The 25,154-nt window shown below is 41.2% G+C and overlaps 1 protein-coding gene across 2 annotated transcripts in view; it reads right to left on the reverse strand.

The window, feature by feature from the left end:
• The window catches only part of ogre (optic ganglion reduced), a 75,421-nt gene extending 55,672 nt beyond the window's left edge, over positions 1-19,749 (reverse strand). The window contains exons 1-2 of one of the 2 annotated variants that reach the window (XM_072297207.1): positions 18,976-19,749; positions 8,036-8,119 (exon numbers count right to left, since the gene is read on the reverse strand). In XM_072297207.1, coding sequence (XP_072153308.1) covers positions 8,036-8,119; positions 18,976-19,488 — 597 coding nt within the window. In that variant the 5' untranslated portion in view covers positions 19,489-19,749. The remainder of the gene's footprint in view (positions 1-8,035; positions 8,120-18,975) is intronic. The other variant, XM_019047877.2, reaches the window with a different exon arrangement.
• Positions 19,750-25,154: the final 5,405 nt, after the last annotated feature.

A 25,154-nucleotide genomic window follows, 5' to 3' on the forward strand; every position in this document is an offset into this window, starting at 1 on the left:
AAAAATGGGGGAATTAGTGGACAAATTAAGATCCTCTATCAAACTTCTTAAAAATGAAGTGAAACTGTTGGTCTCCAGTAGACTTCAGATCCCGGCAAAATTATTTAATTTTTTTTTTTTGACTATTTAAATATTTTTATAATTTTTCCTCTCCATTTTTCCTTCTTTTTTTAAATTTCTGAAAGTTTGCATATTTTATTGAGATAATGCTACAAAGTCTATTCTATAACAACGTTCTATAAACAATACGGTCTGACATGTAGTAACAATTGAAAAAATTAAAATCATGAATTTTTCCGGGATCTAAAGTCTACCGGGGACCAACAGTTTTACTTCATTTTAAAAAGTTTGACAGAGGATCTCAATTTGTCCACTAATTCCCCCATTTTTGACCACTGTGCGATGTACATTTGTGAAGCTGAACACAATTGCATGTATTGAGGATCGATAAGAACATTGTTAGCCATGAAAACTGCAGCAGACCGACAATTTTACTTCCATTTCTAAAAATTTGACAAAGAATCCTGATTTGTCGACGATTTCTCCCCATTTTGGACCACTGTGCGACCAAAATTTTTGAAACTGAACACAGTTAAATGCTTGGGGGCCCAATGAGAACATTTACAGCCGAAACCCATCAAAGGTGAAACTTTTTCGTCCATTTTTCCGGTCTTTTTGCTGTAGAAATGCTGTCCAGAGTGATGGCGATTTGGCAACTTTGCCCCCTCATTTCTCAAAAACCGTGCGTATACTCAACCTAAAATTTTTACCAGAGTTTTAGGGTATCATAAGGTATCGTTTGGGCCCGGTTTCAGAAAAATCCCCGCTGGCCCAAATTGTGCCAAAAAACGGTCGTTTATGGCGTCGCTCTTTGGAACAAACTTAAATGTTTTTGCTTTTAGGCATGTTGAACTGCGTTTTATGTTAACTTTTTTACGTTAACTTTTTTACTTTAACGAGAAAAAAAAGTGTTAAGCAGACGAACAATGGATAATAAGGAGTCCGTTTATTGCCTTAATATACACGTACACAAACATACATAGAAGGGTGAATTCAAATAAGGGTCAAATTCCAGGTTCAATTTCCTCCCAAAATTTTTTTGTGAATTTTTGGGCAAACCAAACTTCATTTTGACTCTCATTAGGTATAGACTTAGGAAATATAGCTCGTCGAGCTTAATAGTTATGCTTAAACCCGAATTTCCACCGTCACGTGTATCACTTCCCAAAATTTGCTCTAATTTTGCCTAATTTCCCTTTTCATCTCAGAGGTGACATATAATACTTTTAATTGAAAATTGAACGCAATTGTCATAAAAGCATCGTCGAGCACTAAATTAAAGCATAATTGAAAACATGTAACCCTTTCATATCTTACAAAACCAAAAAAATTCATCCGTCATGAAAGATATCTGGAGCTTATTCTGCTCATGCTTTTAGACAAATCCGTCTGTTTATCAAAATGCCTACTATTTTCCTTTAACACGAGAAGAAGCTTTTATTTCTTGGAATATTGCAATACAAAATTGATCAAAAACATCGAATTTTGAAACTTCAAGTGGGCGTGTACCCGCTGAAGTGGAGGTAAAGCCAGGAAAAGTTTGAGGAGTTGCATTAACATATCAATTACACTGGTCAACGTGTTTTTTTTTTTTTTTTTTGATTTTCCGAAGATTTGCCAACGGTTTCGGAGTACTTAGATTTTTGGCGCTGATTCCGAGGATCACCTCCATTTACCTGTATCAGTGCGACTTATCCCGGGAAAGTTCGGAATTTTTCCGGAGAAATCGGAATTTTCCATGAAAATCTAGCTTTTCCAGCAGAGTCAATCTTCCGGGAGAATCTGTGCACGATGGAAAAAACCTTAGAATTTTTCGATTTCGTAGCCTAAGATACATATGAAACCATGTATTGCACCCCTATTAAAATTTCCTTTCTTTTCCTAATGCCAAGGTTTTCGGGTCCAGTTTCATTAAAACCAATTAATTAGTCACCGAAATAGTGTTTTAAGCCACGGCCACCACCTTAGATTTTCGAATCTTGGAAATTTGACTAAAATTCGAGTTCCTCATTCAAAAATACCCGCGGGTACCAAGTTTCGCGTAAATCGATTGATTAGGCGCTGAGATAGCATTATAGGCCATGTCCGCCATCTTGGATTTTCGAATTTTGAAAATTCGACTAAAAATTCAAGTTTCCCATTGAAAAATACCGCCGGGTACCAAGTTTCACTTTAATCGACTGATTAGGTGCTGAGATAGCATTATATGCAACGTCCGCCATCTTGGATTTTCGAATTTTGAAAATTCGACTAAAAATTAGAGTTTCCCATTCAAAAACACCCCCGGGTACCAAGTTTCGCGTAAATCGATTGATTACGCGCTGAGATAGCATTTTAGGTCATGTCCGCCATCTTGGATTTTCGAATTTTGAAAATTCGACTAAAAATTCGAGTTCCCCATTGAAAAATACCCTCGAATACTAAGTTTCACTTAAATCGGTCGAAAAGAGCGCCTACAGGGCTTAAACAAACAAGCCTCAGTTGATTAGGCGCTGCGATAGCATTTTAGGCAATGTCCGCCATCTTGGATTTTCGAATTTTCAAAATTCGACTAAAAATTCGAGTTCCCCATTGAAAAATACCCTCGGATACCAAGTTTCACTTAAATCGGTAGGAAAGAGCGCCTACAGGGCTTAAATAAGCAAGCCGCAGTTGTAACAGTTTTCCACTCTGTCCCACTAAACTGGGACATGGGACAGGATGGAACGGGACAAGATGGAACGGGACAGGATGGAATAAGCTGTTTTTTAAGCTTATCTCTAACAGTAAAGACAATTTTCGTGTTTTTTTTCCACGGAATATTTAGTAGCACATCCTAGAGGATCGGAATACGAGAAAATTTTCCCTTACGCACACTTCGAAAGTATTTTACGAGCTGATATTATTGTGTGTGTGTGTATGCTTGACGGCCTGTTAGTTATCGTGTATAGCATTCTGTTTGGCATCGTTAATGGCGTTAATCTTGCACAAAAATTTGCGAATTTCAGAATTTTTGCCATCTACGACGTGTGAACTATTCAATCAAAACAAAAAAGTCGTTTTTGGAAAAACCTCAACGTTACGGCAATTATTTAGAGCTTATTACATCGTTGCCATGTCTCTCCCGACTGTTGCTGACTGTTGCTCGGGACAATGATTCTAGCGCGTGAAAAAGTTATTGATGGAGCAAAAAATAAATTGACATATTTTTTTTCTCAAATTCAAAAGCATTACCTATCATCTCCGATAAAGTTTTCTTAAATAATCACTCTAGTTATGCTGCAACACCGATTTAAAGTCAAGAACCAGGCACGGGGGACACGCAAATTTGGGACAAATGTAGGCAATTTGCACATTCAAAGTTCTCCTAAATTTTTATTTCAGTCCAAATAAAGTGGGAAATAGCATGTAATAGTCAACAATAGTGTGGAAAATGAGAAAAAAATTTGATCTGCCCATGTTTCTCAGATTATGACGATTAAAACAGCTGGGGACACCAGATTAGACGCTTATTTGAACTCACCCAGAAATCGAGGAAAGATTACCGAAAGAAAGAAGCAAAAATTTAGGAAGTTACTGACCGCTACACTCAAGAAATGGAGACCATTTTCCAATTAGGAACTATAATAACTGACTGATCTGTACAAACACATACGTGCGTAAGAACACCAATGGTACATCCGTTGTTAAAGCTCATTATTAAAACACTTGATTGCATAAGAAAACAAAAAGGCACATCAGTTGTATCTAAACCAGGATAGGACCTGTAGTTCCAAACTGCAAAATGTGGTCCAATTCCTCAATTTAAAAATGTAAAATCTTTTCTATGTTTTCCCCACATTCTTGCATTCTAACTAAGCACAAAAACGGCTGTTTTAGATTTTTTAAAATTTTTCCACACTGGTGGCGATTAGCCAAGGTGGCTATTCTGAGGAAAAACAGTGTTTTCGGTGCTTGAAATTACTCCAGAACGGAAAGTCGGATTTAGTTCGGGTAAGAACAGAATGAAAGGTATTGATACAAGCTATTCATATAAAGAAGCACAAATATTCTACTAGGCATTCGATGTTATGATATCGGGTCTTGGAATCGCTGCTGTTACAGGTGAAAATCATTCATTTCAAGCTCTCATATCTCATAATTGAAGCATGCTGAAGATGTGAAATTTTGTGTGGGTTTAGTCTTAAAATGAGTAGGTCTCAAGACAGAAAATCGATCACTCCCGTGAATTCTCTGCCCACAGCAGAACGTCAAAGTTAATACATCCTTCAGCTTGGGCGATATTCTAGGCGTAATATCTCAAGTGGCAGAGCACGGAAATTCCTCAAAAAAGCACCAAAGCTATTCCTAACAGTACGAATAATGTGGTGCAAGTTTCATCAGTTACATTGCATTACTCTGCTTGGAGTGCAATTGTCAGCTGCCGACTTTATTGTCTCTTTTTTACTCGAAGACCTTCCTTGGAACTGTAATAATGATTATTAAAGATAGGGAATAAGAATTATTTGTATAGCACAATTTTTTTTTTACTGGGAAATCTTTACAGGTGTGTGCACCAAACCAGTGGTTTTTTGAAAAAAAATTTCATTGTTACAGTCTTAGGGAAGGTCCAGGAATAAAAAATAAACTATAAACAAGACAGTTGTTTGTACGTATCAATCATAAACTAAGTTTTTGTTTGGCATATTCAATTGGAGAGGAAGCCCAATTCTGTTCATGCAAGCAAATTGCAGAAAATCTGTACTGATGAATGCACTTAACCAATAACTTTTTTTAAAAAAAGTTCATTTCAATATTGATTCTTAGGTGAAATTTTACTTTCTATACTTTCGTATACATGTATTTTTTCGCTACAATGCGGGTTTCTTGCAGAAAAAACAATTTTTCATCATAGGGAGGGCCATTAAGAGGTAAAAAATGACACCTCGAGATTTTCGTAAACAAATTGTTGGCACACATTCTAAAAGTTCCAGGAATTTCGTCGCTTGGCTGACATAAGGGCGTAACTACACATTGGGATGAGCCCGGAAAAACATTGAATTATATGGAGCCCAGGATTCATTGAAGATTGTAGTTACGCCCTTATACTCCAGTCAATAGAGCACATATAGGGGCTAAGTGGGTAGAGACAATTTCTGAGGAAACTTTCTGATAAACTATTTCCATGTATTTTTGGTCGCTGAATCCGAATTTCTTATTTGCGAACAGATCTGAGGCGAGCCAAAGCCGCCATCTTGAAAAAATGGCCGAAATTTGCGTTTTTCGGCCTAAAAACCGAAATAACTTGCCGTATATCATGAAGATTACGACGAAAGCAGTTATTTTCAAAATTAAAGTACATACAATTTCCTTCAAAACGGGCCCAAGATAGTCCAGATCGGATGATAACAAATGCCGTTACATCGTTGCAAAGTTTCACGCAAGTATTGAGGTTGAGCAATTTTCGTAACTTTCTCTGCGAAAAGAGAGCTTTCAAGGCAATTGATCATTAAATCGTAGATAAGTGTAAGTATGAATGATAAAAAGAGTGCAATTTTGAGTTCTTGACTTACGAGAACGGCAGCGGACGAGAGGGGGGGGGGGGGGTTCCGTATGAGCGCAGCTACAGGATCCTCCCCCGTTTTCATGGCCCGGGAGCGGGCGGTCGGCCTCCGTTCTCCGGGTTAGAAGTTTTTCTTGATGTGCCTACATACAGATATATTCGCTGATGACAACATTAGCTGCCACCAAACCAAACAAACAGGCACTGCTAGCTTATCAAAAATATAGAGGGTTAAACTTTCGAGTCCGTTTTTAAGCGCGCCGACCGTTGTAATCCAATCAACAGTATGAGGAGTTTAATTTACGTTGAAAACGATGTTGTTCCAATAAACCTTCTCTCATTATTTCGGTGCATAAATATCATTAATAAATCTGACAGGGAGCTTTAAATTTTTTTGTCGTACGAACTTCAACTCCATCCATTCTCACCTTTTACCGCAGTAGATGGCATGCGTAAAGTTACTATGTCCACATTTTATAATGCATTTACGCCGTGTCATGGCTCCCTCTGCGCCTCATTGCCTCTTGTTCCACGCACATGTCAATGCCCTTCTTCAAACTTCAGCCCCGAAACGTTTCATGAGCATTTGGATCAAACGGGATTTGTTTTTGCCGTTTTTCAAAAAATTTGATTGTGATGTTGCTGGAACCATACTTTCATGAAGTTTTATTTCCACTGATGAAGCTTTTCCTCTTCACAATATTTTAAGAGTTTTCGTGCTGCATCTTGAAATATTCTTGGGATAGCCGAGCTGCCGATGATCAAAGTATTGGCAGAGTTTACTTCCATTTTGTGTAAGACACATTAGTTGTTGCATATTCATGAAAATTCCTCATTTTGTCTCCAAATCACTCGATGGAGCAATAAATGGACATAAATGACATAACGAAGATTCTTGTCATCAATTTTACTTACACAAGGTGTAAATACATCATAAAATGAGGACATAGTTTCTTCACACATGCCGTCTGCTAATGTTAACAGAAGAGGATAGGGTGACGGGTGAGGGTTCAACAAACAATTTTTAAATTCCTCAACTGATTTTTTATTAATAATCATGCGCCGAAATAATAAGAGAGGGTGCATTGGAACAACATCGTTTTCAACTCAAATTGAACCTCTAACCCGGAGAACGAAGGCCGACCGCCTGCACCCGAAACATCAAAACGGGGGAGGATCCTGTAGCTGCGCTCGTGCGGAACCCCCCCCCCCCCCTCTCGTCCGCTGCCGTTCTTGTAAGTCGAGAACTCAAAATTGCACTCTTTTTATCATTCATACTTACACTTATCTACGATTTAATGATCAATTGCCTTGAAAGCCCTCTTTTCACAGAGAAAGTTACGAAAATTGCTCAACCTCAATACTTGCGTGAAACTTTGCAACGCTGTAACGGCATTTGTTATCATCCGATCTGGACTATCTTGGGCCCGTTTTGAAGGAAATTATATGTACTTTAATTTTGAAAATAACTGCTTTCGTCGTAAACTTCATGATATACGGCGAGTTATTTCGGTTTTTAGGCCGAAAAACGCAAAGGAGGAGTAACGTTTTGGGCCTTTTCCGGCCCCACCTGGATTTTGCTAAATGTTTCATATTTTCAAAGTACTAGTCTTAGGTAGACTCTGTGCCAAATATTAGACCGAACGGAACCCATGCAAGGGCGCAGCAGCGCCTCAAACCCAAAATCCTGGAATCGAAAAGCAATTATTTTCGTCGACTTTTTCGACTGTTATCACTCTTCCAGCACATGATTCTTATGTACTTTTTTGCGTACTTTTCGTTTCTGGCCTTTTTAAAGGCCTCCGATAAATTTTAAGGGGCCTTATGGCCCATTGTTGCCATTTTTGGCCCATTTTTAGGGGTTTTTTTCCATTTAACACATTCAAAACTCAATTTAATCCAAAAACTGTGTACATTTTTGAAAAGTACGTAAAAAAATGAATAAAAAATGTTCAGTAAAATTTTTCCTATGTTGCCAAATTTCCGAGAAAATTGGTCCCAAAGTGTCAAAAACGGCAAAAAATCGATAAATCGCCGCGTCTAAGGTTCAAGAAAGTGGAGTACATTTTTCATACTGTACCAGATAACAGCTCTTATCCATCCATACAACATATTAAAATATCATAGTTGTACCTGGATTCCCACGATGTGAAAATTGACCGAGATGTCGATTTTAGCGGCCTTTTTATACTTGAAGGCAGCTCTTTTGAATGTTTCTCGACCTTAGTCACCCTCTGTGGGTGTGTACTATATGTATTTTTCTACGTACTTTTCATATCTGGCCATAAAAATGGCTTCCTGTGAATTTTAGAAGGCCTAACGGTCCATTGTTGCCAATTTTCACCAATTTTTAGGGGTTTTTTCAAGTTTACGTGTGTGAAGCTTAATTTAATCTAGAAACCGTGTACAATTTCGGAAAGAACGTAAAAAAATACATAAAAATGTGATGTGTACCTTTTCCCTACGTGGCCAAATTTTCGAGAAAAATCGTCCTGAAGCGCCAAAAATGCCAAAAATTGGATTTATAAAAGCTAATCGCTAAAAAAGTTCATAAAAATTACATTATAACAAAAAAACATTAAACATATTAAAAACAAAACGAAATTTGGACTAGTCAGTTTTTAAATTAACGCAATTGAGAGGAGATAAAATCTAAATAAAAAATAACATTTTGACAGACAAATATGACTCCCCCCCCCCCCTTCATGTAACGAAGAAATTCGTTTGAAGTTTTTTCTTTTTTTTCATGGGCCAAAGGAGCTACAAACGAGGCACGGCTTGGGGACACCGCGGCGCCGGTGACAGTGAATCATTTGTTTTTTGAATGAGGAGAAATGGAATTAAATAGTTAACTCCTTTACTCTCTCGAAGGTGCTCTCTGAACTGCGAAATCAGGATTTTCCATAGTTTTACCCAAAGCGAAAAATCGTAAAAAATTCTAAACGACTATAAACGTCTGTAGGAAATTTTCCTACATCCATTTCTCCGTATTGTATATTTTAATCAATTTTTCCTGTAGTAAAAATTTTGCAATGAGTGTCGAAATTGTCTTACAATGGCTTCAAATCAATCTGATGGCCCTCTAAGCCAAAATTTGTATTAGGTGCCTGGTACCTACTCTCTCCTCTTTTCTTCACTCTCTTGGACTCGAAGTGCACGCAGTGAGTAGCATTTCGTCCAGTTTCCTGTACTCTCACTTTTTCACTATTTTCTTCCTTTGGCGCTTGAAGTGCACACTGTGAGTCGCAATTTGCCCAGCTCTGCTCCTCCTCTTTACCTCTTATCTGCTGTTCCTGGCGAATCCTTGTATCCACTAGCTGTGAAACCTTGAAGTGCACGCTGTGAGAAGCATTTCGGTTCTTATTTTGAAATTTTACTTTTATCAATATTTATTTTATTTCGGGAAGGTCTAGAGGTGTACACTTTGAGTCGCATTTCGGCTTAAACCCTGATTTTTATACCGTTCATTTCTGTTAAAATTTTGTACTTAGTTGAGTCTGTGATTATAGTTACGTTATTTTGGTTGTGTTGTTTTTCCTTGGTTGCACCATCCACCACAAGTTCTTTTTACTTAAAGGGTGGTGGGATGTATTTACTTTTATTTTTCTGTAATCTTGTAAAAATTGGCTGTGATATTCGTACCTATACTTGAAGTGAAATAAACATTTTTGAATTTGAAAATTTGAAATTGTTGAATTGATATGTAGTCGAGGAGAGCGGACCGGAGAGGTGGATTCTTGCAAGCTTACCAACTGAATATTTTAGTTGTATTTTGTAAAATCCGAGTTGTAAATAAACCAGAAACTGGTAAAGTTCAACTTCCTTCTCTTTATTTGAATGGCGTCCGAATCTAGGATCACGACGAGTTCATCCGGCATCTGAAGTGACGTTAGCGGGGCGAGTTCATCTGGCACCTGAAGTGACGTTAGCCGGTCCCTTTCCTGAGGACGTTGAAAAGTGCCTTAGAAGACCCGGACCTGCCCTAAAAAGCAGAGACAGGGGAGATCTGCCCGTTACACCACCCTCCTCCCCGTAAAGCACCTCTTGACCCCCCCCCCCCCCCCAAAAGCCTTACGCAATTTGTGGACGGCCCCTTACAAACCATTTCAATCATCGTGAAAGATTCAATAGCTTCTGAGACATCCCCGAACCCATTCAACCGATGAGCATGACGGTGAAAATAAAGGGCATGAGGTAGTTCATTTTGAACCTATGCTTGCCAGTGGCGTGGCGTCCATAGGTTCGCAGTGTTCGCCGAACACCCTAAAATATTTTGAAACAATTAATAAATTATGGCTAAGAATGTGGGAAGCAATACAGAATACAGAATAGTAGATCGCAAATAAGTATCGGGCGCTTGGCTTCCGACAGTGGCTTGTGGCGCGGCGGAGAAAGAAAATCCTGTGACGCGTGGTCCACACCGGCTACCGAACCTGGATTATCTGCGTACGGTGAGGAGAGAGAACCTGGGTGCAATGGTGAAGGGGCAAAGGGTAGACGAGAGAGGAGAGGCACCGGCGCGCGGCGCAGAGCGGAGCGTGAGCATTGGGTTCGGAGACGAGTGCGAGCCGCGCTCGCGGAGGGAACACAGCAGAGAGAAAAGAGAGGGGAAAAGAACGAGAGAGGAGAGCCGCTCATCAGTCCAGCTGTTTCCTATAGCAGTGGTCCGCAGGGGTTTGCGAATCGCCGAATTTCCTCTATGCCGCGATTCGCCCTCCGCTTCCCCCCCTGCGCCTGCGGGCCGCATCTCCCAGTTTCCCAGTCTCCCTCTCCCACCTTTCTCTGCAGGTGCGTGTTGCGAAAATACGTTATCATTTAACAAAATAAATTACAGGAAAACAATCGGTAAAAAGAACAAAATTTCAATGACAATTTACCGGCACAATTTTCACCAGGAAGGGTTAAAATCGTGTTCCAGTAGCTTCATTTTTTAAAAAGTTTCCGGGGGAGGCCCCTCGAACCCCCGTTTAAGGAAGCAAAGTGAACCTTTCTGACCCCCCCCCCCCCCCTAAAGTTAACACTCCTACCGAACGCCTACCGGATACAGTCACGCCACGCCACTGATGCTTGCAGTCCACCTCTGCATCCACTGATGACATTGGCTCCATCATAGCACCGACCAATCGCGTTTAGCAAACCTTTCGTGGAAGAATAAACTTTGGATTCTTTAGGGGGAAAAAGTGATGGAAGAGGTGGGACCTGAGTCAGTTAAGCTCGGGAGGGATTTGCCTGCAAATAGTCGGATCTTACAGTTTTCGGTATGAGAAGAACGATGCGCATGTTAAAATTTCACGAAAAATTGTCTCCACGGAGATAAAACGCTTCCTTTTTAGGGGTCCTCGAAAACGCGTTTGAACCGACCGCCGTGAATCTTCGAATTATACGCGTCATAGACGGGAAGATGGCGGCGCCGAAGCCGACCTGCTTACCACCGCCACGCTGCTGATGTTGACATCACGATTTCTCGTTTGAGGTTGAGTAAGTTCTATGTGAATGTTTCGGACCCCCCTATTTTGACGCTTTAGAGTCGATTTCAAGAGTGATCTCAGTGATTCCCGGCGTTTGAAAGGTCGAAAATTCGTTTTGAAATTTGAAAGTCGTTTCTTACGGGGAAACGCCATTAGTGCAACAAGGACAGCCAATTGTTTGGAACCCGAGACCGTAGTCGAAAGAATCAATGCTGGCTATGACGTCACGACTAAATGAGTCCATACACGGCGGCAACGCGTTAGGTGCGTTGTTAAATTACTTTTACTGCCCAACAAAAATGGCCGAATCTCAGCAGGATTGACGTCATCTCAACGACGACGTCAGCTCAACAGACGGGAGCAAATCGAGGTGTCGTTGTTAAATTCCCGTCGGATTCTGCGGATTTGGAGGTTAAGTTTTATTGAAATTTAATATTTTTAACATTCAAAAATCTTATTAACACCCACATTATTACGAAATTGACGCAGTAAACGATTATCAGCAATTGCAAGTCAGTCTGGTGACAAACATGCGGCGAAGAAGTGCGAAAAAATGGCGGTTATGGATGTAAACAATAACATAACAACAATCCAGCAAACTCGGCAGCGGTCCACAGCAGCCAAAAACCTCGCTGAGCTGTTGGGCAGTTTGCTGAACAGCCATCTTGAAAAACGGGTAAATCCACCAGAATTTACCAACGCTTTCGTTGAGCTCAACGCTCAGCGGGTAATTTTCGTTGGGCAGTTGTGGATTTTAACAACGCATCTGTTGGCGGTATGTTTTTGTTGGTCAATGGGCCTGTTGCAAACTTTTGCTAGAGCAAAACTAAGAGTTGTTTCTTATAGAGAATGCCTCAAAAATCACGATGAGCGCATCGGCAGACTCTGAAATGCACTCATAACTTCACAATCTGCGTAAGAAATTTGCGGTTTTTTGAGCTTCCCGCTTCAAAAACGATACTACGGCACAGGTGAACATTTTGTAAGAGGAGTCGTTCCATCGTCGGCAATAATCATCATAGCCGACGCCAATCCGCCAAAACACGTTTGATGGGACGAGATAACACCTGAACTGGATTAGACCAGATAGCAATCGGTGTGTTAACGTTCATATTTTCCACGCCCGAATTGATTGACCTTGAACTCTCCTTGAGTTACGCGCGGAACTGCGTGCAAGCGTCGGTCATGATGAATATCGCCGACGATGGAGCGACTCCTCTAACAAAATGTTCACCTATGCCGTAGTATCGTTTTTGAAGCGGGAAGCTTAAAAAAACGCAAATTTCTTACGCAGATTGTGAAGTTATGAGTGCATTTCAGACTTTGCCGATGCGCTCATCGTGATTTTTGAGGCATTATCTACAAGAAACAACTCTTATTTTTGCTCTAGCAAAAGTTTGCAACAGGCCCATTGGAGGTTATGTCGGTTACTTTGTTTGAGATTTATATCCATTGTTCTTAATTCTCTAAGCTTTCCAATCAGAGTGCGATACTGATGTATGTAGGATAAGAAACATTCACATAGAACTTACTCAACCTCAAACGAGAAATCGTGATGTCAACATCAGCAGCGTGGCGGTGGTAAGCAGGTCGGCTTCGGCGCCGCCATCTTCCCGTCTATGACGCGTATAATTCGAAGATTCGTAACGAAACGTTCGTAAACAACTGGTGCTTATCCCACGATTTAGCTTTAATTATGTCATTATTTAAAATTTTTTACAATCATAATTTTACTACCCTTGTTGCTTAAGCACTTACGTGATTCCTTCAGTTATATGTGGCTTATTTATCCTTATTTAGCTAAACGTAGGACGTTATTTTCTAGTGAAGGTGTTTTTGTTTAGTGTCAGATGGAATCCAGGCTTATTACTGCTTTTTCAGATAATTCTTGCAACTCTAATCAACATTTTATGACTACAGAAGCAAAGAGCTTTACAGGCTACAATTGAGAAATAGCCTTACCTACCAGTTCATCATCTGCGGAGAACTTTTTTACTGTATCCACACGATTTGCCTAAGATTTCAAGATAAGGCACCCTGCTTCCCTTTAAGTGGTGCACCGAATTTTTTCATTTCAATCTACCGATTAAATCTAAAATCTGATCCAATCAGAGCTGTGGAGCTCTTGAATTTGTGTGTTATCCATGTATCTATTTCCTGGTTGTCCTACTGGAAGTGTGAGACCAGCCACAACCGTGACCTGTTGACTTATTTCTTTGATCCAATCTCTTGTAAATGATGACTCAAATTCTGAGGCCATCATTTATTGAAACTAGTTCAAAGTTATTGCTCCAAAGTATCGTCACTCTTCTCATACTGAGGTAGAAGGAAGGAGATTTTTTGGTGAGTGCTCTGTTATCCAAGATTTGCAATTTGAGATAAGAATACGGTTTTTATTGAGGCGTGTAACAATTTTTGGTCGTTGAATCACTTGCCATAATTGAGCCTTGGCGTTAGAGATCCATCAACTGTGGAAAGTGGCTCTGCCTGTGCAAAAATATCTTGTGACAGCAGTGAATGTTAGTAAATGCGCTTTACAGGTAGACTGAAAGCTCCATATTCCAATCTACCCGAATAATTAAATTCAAAAGCATCTTTGAATTGAGTTCATATCGAATCTCAATGGGAGAATAATATACAGTGTAAGCGAAAGAATATCAATGGTAAGGTTGGGTTTGTGTCTAAGGTTAGTGAAATGCAATGGTAGGTTCTGAAATCTTGTTTGTCAGTTGCTCTTTTGATTTCAGTCACCTTTGAAAATCAAGTTTAAGAAAAAAAACACATAGGTAGGCAAACAGTAGTAGGTAGCTTGCCTATTTTCTTCCTGTCTTGCTCATGGACTCGGAGAGCAGTCGGAAAGAGGGGTGAGAAACAGGATTTCAGCGCGTGTCTCTGGGAATGTGGAAATTTAAAATTTGTGAAGCGTCATCAGTTTGTTAAGATTGTCACCGTCCGTTGCCTCAAGAGGATTTAGACGCTTCTGCTTCAGCGATACATTGTTGACCTATCAATATCCGCTTATTTTGATCATATTTTGAAGGAGCGATTCCCATAAGTATTCCCGATTAGTTATTTGTTTCACTACAATAATGGCAGACATACAATCTTTACGACACCATGGAGTGAAGGTGCGGTGCTTTACTGGATTAGCACTCCTACACTTTCAATGCCTATATCTACCTATTGTAAGATCATTAGAAGCTCAATAAACAATATGATGAATTTCTGCGCCTGCCACAATTATTTTTAACATCACTGAAATTACCTATGGTAACTTTTCTGAACTCAGAATATCAGCTCGAGCATGATTTGAAGGGTTGTTGAGATTACTTAGGTATTCATTCAATTTTTAAATATGAACGTAAAATGATTAAAAATCCACTGTCATTTTTCCAACTGTTGCTCAGAAAGTCAGTAAAGGCTTTTCTAGTGAAGATGAAGCCTCCGCTTATATATTGCGGAAAAATTGTGGAACATACACGGGATAAAAGAGTAATAAAAATTTTATTGAATCAATTTATAGTGAAAAAATTAAGTATAGCTTGTGAAAATGGCGCCAACGCATGAAATTCAAGTTCAATCGAAAATATGCGCATAAACAGCGCCAGAATCGGAAAGTTTGATTTCCCGCGAAAGTCGGGTTACAGCGCCCGCATAAACCCGACGGCGAAAACTTGCATTACAAACTCGGGTTTCGTGAAACTTCAGTTTCGAGCCTCGCATAAACGTAGCTAATGTTATCAGTGGATGCAGAGGTGGACTGCAAGCATAGGTTCAAAATGAACTACCTCATGCCCTTTATTTTCACCGTCATGCTCATCGGTTGAATGGGTTCCGGGAAGTCTTAGAAGCTATTGAATCTTTCACGATGATTGAAATGGTTTGTAAGGGGCCGTCCACAAATTGCGTAAGGCTTTTGGGGGGGGGGGGGGGTCAAGAGGTGCCTTACGGGGAGGAGAGTGGTGTAACAGGCAGATCTACCCTGTCTCTGCTTTTTAGGGCAGGTCCGGGTCTTCTAAAGCACTTTTCAACGTCCTCAGGAAAGGGACCGGCTAACGTCACTTCAGGTGCCAGATGAACTCGTCCCACTAACGTCACTTCGTTTCTTACGGGGAAAGGCCATTAGTGCAACAAGGACAGCCAATTGTTTGGAACCCAAGACCGTAGTCGAAAGAATCAATGCTGGCTATGACGTCACGACTAAATGAGTCCATTCTCCCACAATAGATGAGTTGTTAAGGTTAATCTTCAGCTGTAGTTCCGAAAAAATCCACCACGTCGCGCTGCTAAAATCCGACTCCGAAATCAGTGATTATTTAAATATCACAATAGGTATCTTAAATTCTAAGACTCATAAGTTCTAGCAGCATACGTCTGGAATCCTTAGAAACAAACGCGAGCTTTGAAAGTCTAATAATAAAAGCTGTAAATTGATCCCAGTTTCTCTTACGGGATATCTGTAAGTGCGAGAGAGACAGCTCACGGTGGGAGAGAGATATCTGCCAACTGCTGAGAGCGATCAAGCGCGATTGGTTGCATCAAGGTCATCATGCTTAACCCTACTTTTTTCTGGGATCAAATTGCAGAACTTCTGAAATGACTTTTCACGTTGTTTTTAGGGTCAATAGGAAGAAGAATGTTATAGCTAGAACTTATTTATCTTCGATTTAAACAGAAATTCCTTCAACTTTTATAAAAGCTCAAGGACTCACGTGGTGCTGTACGGACTCTAAAACACAGCGGTGGCGCCCCCTGCGCGGAGAAATTTCTTACTTCACGCAGCTGTAGATACACCTAGAGTCCCTTTATACTGAGAGTCAAGACAATTTGAATCCATTTCTGATTGGTTCCCGTATTTTAGGCCTCCACAGTGTCACAAACGGGAATAAAGATTACATTTTCACCGATTGCAAAGATTATAATCTGGAATGGACCAGGGAATTACGGGTTCGGCAAGGAACAAACGGAATGAGAGGAGGAACGGAGAAAGGCCTTTGAGAATGGGCCGATCAAAGATTACGAAACACGTTCAATTTCTGTAATCTTTATTCCCGTTTGTGACATCCATGAGCCGAATTGTCTTGACTCTCAGTTTAAAGGGACTCTAGATACACCTTAAAGTCAGAATTGCAACTTCTGAGTTATCCGCTGAGTTGCTGAGCTCAGCGGAAGTGTTGTTAAACGTTTTCTTAGGTTATCCGCTGAGCTGCCAGTTTGTAAACAAAGGCCGCCATCTTCTCAGCAAAATTGGTCAGCGCTCAGCCATGTCCCATGGTCCGCTGAGCTGGCTGAGCTGCTATTACTACGTCATAGGCAATATTTGTTTTTGTTTTGCTCAGCGGATAACTCCGAAATGGCGGACTGACGTCATTTCGCTGACTTCCCTTTTTGAGTTTAACAACGCGTCTTACGCATTCCGCCGCCATATTGCTCGTGACGTATTCCTGCGAAACCTACGAGCGCGCAGTTCAAACGCCTTTTTAGGCCACCCTAATTTTGGGCACTTTCAAATTAACTTTTCTCCCGTTTGCAGTCATCAAAAAAATTTAGGAATAAAACTGTAAGCTTTGGTCACTTACTACTTTCGAATGACAAAATAAAAAAAATGACTTAATTGACTCATCGGTTTAAATGTGGAAATAGACGCAAAAAATAAAAAAAATCAGTGCAGCAGGTCTCAATAATTTGGAGTCTCAAAAGTCATACAACAGATGAGTTGTTACTACGGTAATGTCACCAATTCATTGCAAAATGCTGACCTACCCGATTTATTGCGAATTACAGAAAACTCAAGATTCATTTACGTATCGACTTGACTCCTTCTCTCCCCCCCCCCCCCCCCCAAATTAAGCCACTGGGCCACCCTGTCACGACTGGAAAAGTTCCTCGGAAGACAGAATTCTCTGCCAAATTCAACGATTTCTTGTCATAGAGTCCCATCCCGTTGGATGTTTTCAACTGCAAACCCTCCTTCCTACAGAAAAATCGGGCAACACCACTGCATGAGAGACTAAGGAAGGGCCGGGAAAAGATCTACAGGACCCTGAACTCCCATAATATCCGATTTAAAAACCCGTGAGCATAGGGTGCGGCTTATTTGCATCATGTAGGAAAATCGATGAGGTCCAGGTGGCAATCCATTCTATGTATGAAAATAATAGGCTGTATAAAATTTGAGCCAATTTGAAGCTTTTTTAGTAGATGCTCAAAGGGATTAAAACTACGGGCAAAATTACATAGGTTTAAATGGGCGGAAAAACGCCTGATCTGCAAAAATGCGTTTTTCGAATCTAAAATGCGCTTAAAAGAAGAAAACCTAACCAACTCATATGGAGGCATCTAGGGACCCATTCGAAACGAGAAAATCACACTTTTGACCCATGAGTGGGAACAGGGGGGTCACGGCGTAGCCGGTTTCGAGGCGCCGCGCCCGCAGCTAAGTAGTCACTTTTGAGACTTTCTGATGGAACTCAAAATAAGTGTTCCAAAGTTGAAGAGGCAAATGTATCTCACAACTTTATGAGAAATAATGTATAATAGTTGTTTCAGCCCTTGAGAACTATACTTGGCCCTTTACAATGTTGCCTCCCTTACTATTTCTTGAGCCTGGAACGAAATTTGTGTATATATTTTATCTGGCACTCGAATGATCCCCCCTACCCTCACGCATGGGTCAAAAGTGTGATTTTCTCATTTCGAATGAGCCCCTAGATGCCTCTCTAAGAGCTGGTCAGGTTTTCTTCATTTCAGCGCATTTTAGATCCAAAAAGCGCATTTTCGCAGATCAGGCGTTCTTCCGCCCATTTAAACCAGTGTAATTTTGCCCGTAGTTTTGATCCCTTTGAGCGTCATCTAAAAAAACTTCGAACTTGCTCAAATTTTATACAGCTTATTATTTTCATAGATATAGCATTGATTGCCACCCGGACCTTGTCAATTTTTCCACGTTACGAAAATAAGCTACACCCTACCGTGAGCAGATACTAGTGCAGCAATCTCGAAGGATGCAACAAACTGATATCATGTATCATGAAAATGACACTATATATCTGCCTCAAATCAGTGTTAGCCAAATTTCCGAGAGTCAGTGCATTTGCTACTGGAAGTAGGGGTCAAAAAAATCCTTATTTTTAAGAAGATAAGGCACTATATGGTACACCGTTGCCTACAAGAATGGACAGGACGTAACTATGTCTCTGTGATGTCACGCCAGTAGATGAAACTCGGCCGCGGTTCAACATGTGTTCTTATGGGAGAACGCCTGACGCGTGTTTTTTTCGTGCCGATATCTTTCCCAGGGTAGATCTGATGCAAAAATTCATATTCGAATGCAGATAAAATTTCACTTGATGAAACAAACTAACCTAAATGATATGTGACATTGTTTAATTATCGAGGAAATAAAAGCGTGATACCGAAAATCGTTACTCTAATCAGATTCAAACCGGCTGCTCGCGCAACTTCAGCGGTTCAGGGGCCACTCTGATTGGTCCATGCAGAGACTTCCACACTCATCGATGCATCGATGACCCGGAGATGCTTATTGTTTTCGGAAAATATCTGTTAGCTTGACTTCACAAAATTGACTAGTTACGTCCTCTCCATTCTTGTAGGCAACGGGTAACCTTATGGCACATTAGCTTATACTGACTTTACAAGAAGCAATGGTTATGTCAAGGTTCACAGTGAAGATTTTGTACAAGGTGTACATGCATAGGTAAGTATACAAGGATCTGAAAGGAGGTTGCACTGTGATCGGCTGTCACACCAGTAAATCCTCCTCTTCCTGGATGGGGACACTAAATAGTTGAGGCTGTCAATTAAAAAAGGATTGCACTGTTCAATCCCTGACACTGACTGTGGGCGGAGGAAATAGGACGAGGATTCTTACAATCTTTGAGGTATGACAGAAGAGATAATTCTTACCTTGACATGCCGAAGGAGATAATCCAGCAACATTTTCTTCTTTTTTTCCTTTTCTTTTTCGACGCATAATCCAAAATTCAAGCCCATCACAATAGTCCGCATCAATCCTCCTTCAATACTATCCCACAAGAATTTCGGGGTGTAACAACAAATGCCTTGGAAAAATAACACAAAACACACCCATTGGTAATATGTGTAGTATTTTTTGGCATCTTCATCTCCAAAATCGTTGGCTACTCCAGGATGGGCAACCTCTACACCAACCTGTCTTCGAAAGGCGTCAGGCATTGTGAAAGTGGATGTAATCCAACAAAACGTGTTAATAGGGTGAGTGGGTAAGCCATTGACTATACACTGGATTGGATTACCTACATATTGAGTGGCAGTAATAATGAGTGAACACATCATTAACAAAGCTGCAGTAAACAAATTGTGTAACCGAAAAACAGCGCTGTCAGTAGTAATATCTGGGATTTTAATGTAATCCTTCAGAGATCCTAGTAACTTAATCATGATGCAATTTGACTAAGAACACTAGCGCACGAGAAAAGTGGACTTGTAAAAGATTGAGGGATTAAATAATAAAGCACTAACACAGTATCACACTCTAATGAGTAATGATGCTTGTATCGAAAGCACTTGGTGAAGAGAGAAGAGAAAAAAAAGCGAACAGCTGATTAAGACGCGCGACTACCCTCTGCTGATGCACCAAAATGGCGGGGTTTCACCGCTAGTATAAACTAGAGTACCTATATTGAGAGAGTATGGCCACTGGGTCCCATGGAGAGGCTTAGGACCCAAAAATGGCGGTGCTTTGTTTTGGTTTTTGTGGATGGGAGGGGGGTTATTGCCAACTTTTGACGGATATCACCAACCACACTCGCTGCCAACCTTACTACATCCAAGATAATTTTTCTCGAAAATTGCACACGATTAGCCTTAAAAATTTGTAACGAGGTCGCAATAGTGCATTTTGGTAAATTTCTCGTTACGATAAGCAAAGACAACTACATTTTGAGTCATTTTGCATTACATTAACTTATGGCGTCCGCCATTTTTGGGTCCTTAGAGCTCCATTCAGCCTAAGATGGCTGAGCCAATCAGAGGTGGTAACTCAAGTGGCCATACTCTCTTTCTATAGGTACTCTAGTATAAACAAACCATGCTCAGTGCATAGAGGGGCCAGGAGAACCATTGACCACAGATTAGTCAGATCGCTAACATCGGCGGAAGAGCGTGAGTAGCTTTGTGAGCGCCATTAGCGGGAAAATCCACGGGCATTTTAAACTAGGAACCAAAACTGAAATTTTGGCTATTTTCAGCAGATTTTCGGCGGGAGAATACTTCTTTTTCAGATTTTTGTGGGATGAAACGTTCCGAAGAATTCAAGAATTAGTTTCGCAGTAGAATTTATGTGGTTCAATATTTCCAGATTAAATAATTAAGGTGGAAATAAATAAAGAAGGAGAATTAATTAAAATACGAGTAAACAAGGCTAAAAATTATTGAAACACTAAAAGGTAAGACGTTTCGAGCTGCTTCCAGCTCATTTTCAGCTGCAAAAACACATAAAAACAAGTAAAAAATTGAGTGGCGACCTGACCTCAGCCATTATCACGTAACCACTCATAATAACGGCTGGGGTTAGAGTCCCTTTATACCCAGAGTAACGACAACTCGATTATCAGCTGACTGGCAGCCGACCTTGGCTGGCCATGGAGGCCGAAACTAGTGCACCCTAACGAACGATATTGAGGGATAAGGATCAGGAATCCTGATCCGATGTCTGTCACACAAAAAAAACAACATCAACAAATTGATCAATTAAAAAGAAAATGAGATTGGTTTGTGAATAATTTCTTGATCTATTTTCATTTTGGACCGATGGAAATAACAATTTACTCTTGATAAACCACAATTAGGTGATACTAGCCGTTCTGGGCGCGCTTCGCGCGCCCGTCACGCCTAGCCGGGGGCTACGCCCCCTGGACCCCCGGTCACTCGCTACGCGAGTGACATTCGGCTCGCTTCGCGAGCCGATTTTGTAGTAGTTGCAAATTTTTTATCACTATATTTTGAAGATTTCATAGAAAACATTATGAAATTCTCACTCCACAATTAACTTGTAGAATAATAATGGCAGGGCAAGAAATAGACTATATCTTAAAATGGACGGTTCCCACTTAGTAAAAACAGCCAACACCACGTGAAGGTGAGGAACCATCGTTAGCCACTTTTTTTTTTCTTTCTTTCTTTACTTTTCTGAAAAAAATTTACTGAAATTTTAGTTGCGTCCCCTAAAAGGAAACACGGAGAAAAAAATTTGTGCATGGAACCCGAAGCTGAGATCATATGGATCTCTGAAGTTTTCGGATCACGCATCCGAAAAGTTAAAGTCCATCTGCCGAAGTTCGGGTCAGACAATTGAAGTAGTTCGGTATATACCGAAGATTTCAGGTCACACATCTGAAGTACTCGGTGCATACCGAAGTGCTTCAGATTTCTGACTCAGAGATTTAGGAAAAACACAGTAGAGAACCAAGGAAATCACAGTAGAACAGAGAAAAAAATACAGTCGAATAAATAAAGAAAACTATTATCGAAGAAATTCTAATTATTAGAAAGTAATTAGCTGGCGTAATCAATGCGTAGCTGCATAGGAGCATGAGCGAGATTTATCATCAACTGACCGCTGGCCGCTAGGTACCTGGGTGGGCGAGCGACAATACGTAAGCGGTGCATGGCATATGGTTCGATTGACAGAGGAGTGGGGAACGGTCAGACGTAGGGGAAAGGTTCAGGCTGAACCGTTCAGCACAGCGCAGCGTCAGTCACCGGGTGGGGAAGAGAGTCCGGGAGGGGACACTTCCCCTCGAGTGAAATAGAAAAAGGCAGAATCCTTCGAAGTTTATATTAATGATATTAATGATTTTCATTGTTCTTGTTCACATACGAGGTACCGCCATCTTGGTGCACTCGTTTCGGCCTCCATGAGCGAGAACCAATCAGAATTGGATTTTTTTTTAGGCCACTTTCAGCCCAATCCTGGCCCAACCAAAAGTGAGTTGTCGTAACTCTGGGTATAAAGGGACTCTAGCTGGGGTCAGGTCGCCACTCAATTTTTTACTTGTTTTTATGTGTTTTTGCAGCTGAAAATGAGCTTGTAGCAGCTCGAAACGTCCTGCCTTTAAGTGTTTCAATAATTTTTAGCCTTGTTTACCCGTATTTTAATTAATTCTCCTTCTTTATTCGTATAATCGGATGTTTTTGTGCATTATCGGTGGAAATAAACAAATCAGAGTTCATCAGTATACTGAGTAGATAACATTATTGAAAAAATTTGCAGATTATAATATATCATATTTTTGAAGTTTAAAGCCTTAGAAACCGAAAATTAAAGCAAAATCCTGCCAAAATGAGACTTTTGGTTCCTAGTTTTTAGTGTATTTTCCGAAGGAAATACACTATTGCATTCTCCCATGATGTCGGACCCAGACCTGAGACATTGTGAAGAGCACCGATCACGGGTCGTAGATCATGAAAATATATGCTATTCAAATTCATGTGTATATATATATGTATGTATGTATGTATGTATGTATGTATGTATGTATGTATGTATTTCCGCCTTTTGAAGAGTTTTCGATTTTTGAGTGGTTATATCTTTCTTACGTTGAAAGATATTTTGACCAATTTTTTTGCATTTTGTAGAGACTGATTAGGACTACTATTCTGCGAAAAAAAATTGAAATTTGAGGCAATAGATTTTGAGGGGTGGGGCTCGAAAGTGGGGGGAGGTGAAATCTTGTCCACTCGATAACTCGAGCAAAAATGAATATTTTGAGCTGAAATTTTTATAGGTGGTAGTTCTCCCCTAAGACTGGTTTGGTATTGAATTTGAGCTAAATCGGCCGAGCCGTTTAAGAATGGCGAGCTTTGAAAGTTTTAGGCGAGGGGTGCGCGGCATGAGGGGAGCCGACCGGAGCAGGGCCGCACAGTGGGTCGGAGAAGAAAGTTTTTGGACAAGCTGATCGTCGCACAGTGGGTCAGGGGGAAGAAGTTTTTGGACAAACTTTTCGTCGCACAGTGGGTCAAGGGAAGGAAGATGCTGGATAAATTGTTCGTCGCACAGTGGGAATAACTGTGCTGCTCTTATGCCTCAAGAAATTAATTCATTCCCTTACAGATTGATCCCCCCCACCCCTTCGGAAAATACACTCTTCCCGCGGTGGACGCGCGGGTCGCTTAAGAAGACAGAACAACTGGAATGGACACTCAAACTAAAAAGCGCGCGCGAAGCGCGCGTCCTGGGGGGGCTTGGGGGGGCGAAGCCCCCCCAAAAAACCGGCGCGGAGCGAAGCGGAGCGCCGGTTTTTTTGAATTCCCGCCAGGCCCCCATGAGAGCAGTTAATTGCTACCAACTGTTGTAAGAATATTGAAACAGAATACTTAGCATAACAGTACTTGATAAAATCTTATTTGATCAAAAACCATTATTACACATTACTATTTATACTTTTTTCAAGCTTTATAATCAGATTCAATAGGAAATTTCTCTCGATCCGGTCAAGTTCTTTCACTACTGGTAGTGCCATCAATTTTCTAAAGTTGCCTAACCTGTAGCAAAATTACTCACGCTTCTGAAGCATTGGCTAGATTGGATGTTAGCGATCTGGACTAATCTGTGCCATTGACGTATAATACAATCTAGACCGCGCATTAGGAAATTTCGGCAAGACTAGAGTCCCTTCAGGCGAGACGATAGGCAACCCAGCGACCGCAGTAAGTGTACCGACCGAGACAATGGAAATGCCGGTCTTATCAGTGCCGTTGCCTGATACGGGTATACACTTAGCTCGTATATCCGGCGGTATCAACTAGGCTGAAGGCGCGTCTTTACCCCCCTAGCTGTCTTACCTTCCCCGCCTAAAGTCGGGCCAAATGCGCGGTCTAGATTGTATTATACGTCAATGAGGAGAACGGACAGGGACGAGTTCTGGTCCCTGGAACGGAGAACGCGTGCAAGGCGGATAAAGAATGGTTGTCGCATTTCGTACCCTCTGGACGTCACACGGTATCGGGTACATCGGGTACATGGGCCGGCCGAGGCCGGGGGAGTCGGCTCAACCTCGAATTGCATGGCAAAAGCCGTACCCTCCTGACGTCACAGTGCTTCAAGATGGCAGCCAAAATCGAAATGCGACCACCATTCTTTATCCGCCTTGGTCTAGGAATGGTGGTCGCATTTCGTACCCTCTGGACGTCACACGGTATCGGGTACATCGGGTGGGCTGGCCGAGGCTAGAGTCCCTTTATACTGAGAGTCAAGACAATTCGGCTCATGGATGTCACAAACGGGAATAAAGATTACAGAAATTGAACGTTTGTCGTAATCTTTGATCGGCCCATTCTCAAATGCCTTTCTCCGTTCCTCCTCTCAATATTCCGTTTGTTCCTTGCCGAACCCGTAATTCCCTGATCCATTCCAGATTATAATCCTTGCAATTGGTGAAAATGTAATCTTTATTCCCGTTTGTGACACTGTGGAGGCCTAAAATACGGGAACCAATCAGAAATGGATTCAAATTGTCTTGACTCTCAGTATAAAGCAAAGACATTGGACTCCGTAATGGGCGGGCGGGGTGGGAGCTCGCGACTGAGCCTCACTGAGCCCCACGCAGCATGAGCCGGCGCACGGTGTGGCCAGGGCCGGATTTACCTATAGGGCACTGGGGCTCTTGCCCATAGCGGCAAATTTTGAGGGGCGGCAAATTTTGGCACTGGATTAATTGAAAGTTAAAGCGAGAAAAAAGGAAAAAATGGAGACAGAGACGGAGCGAAGTAAAAAAATGAGCGGCAAAATGTATGAAGGAAGGGAGTTGACGCTTGACGGGAGCGGCAAAGCTGCCGCTCCTTATGTCCGGCCTTGAGCGCTAGGATGATCGTTCGTTGGAGTGATACTAAACAACACGGCAATTTTAAACATCGAGGCAGACTTGATAATCAATTTAGACGTTGATGCTCTGGTTGACAGCTTGGCTAAACTGAAAACCCGGAGAAAAACTTTTTAACCTGATCTTCCGAAAATACTAGAGTCCCTTTATACCCAGAGTTACGACAACTCGATTATCAGCTGACTGACAGCCGGCCTTGGCTGGCCATGGAGGCCGAAACGAGTG

This window comes from Bemisia tabaci, chromosome 2 (genome assembly GCF_918797505.1).
Source record: "Bemisia tabaci chromosome 2, PGI_BMITA_v3".
NCBI classification, from domain to species: domain Eukaryota; kingdom Metazoa; phylum Arthropoda; class Insecta; order Hemiptera; family Aleyrodidae; genus Bemisia; species Bemisia tabaci.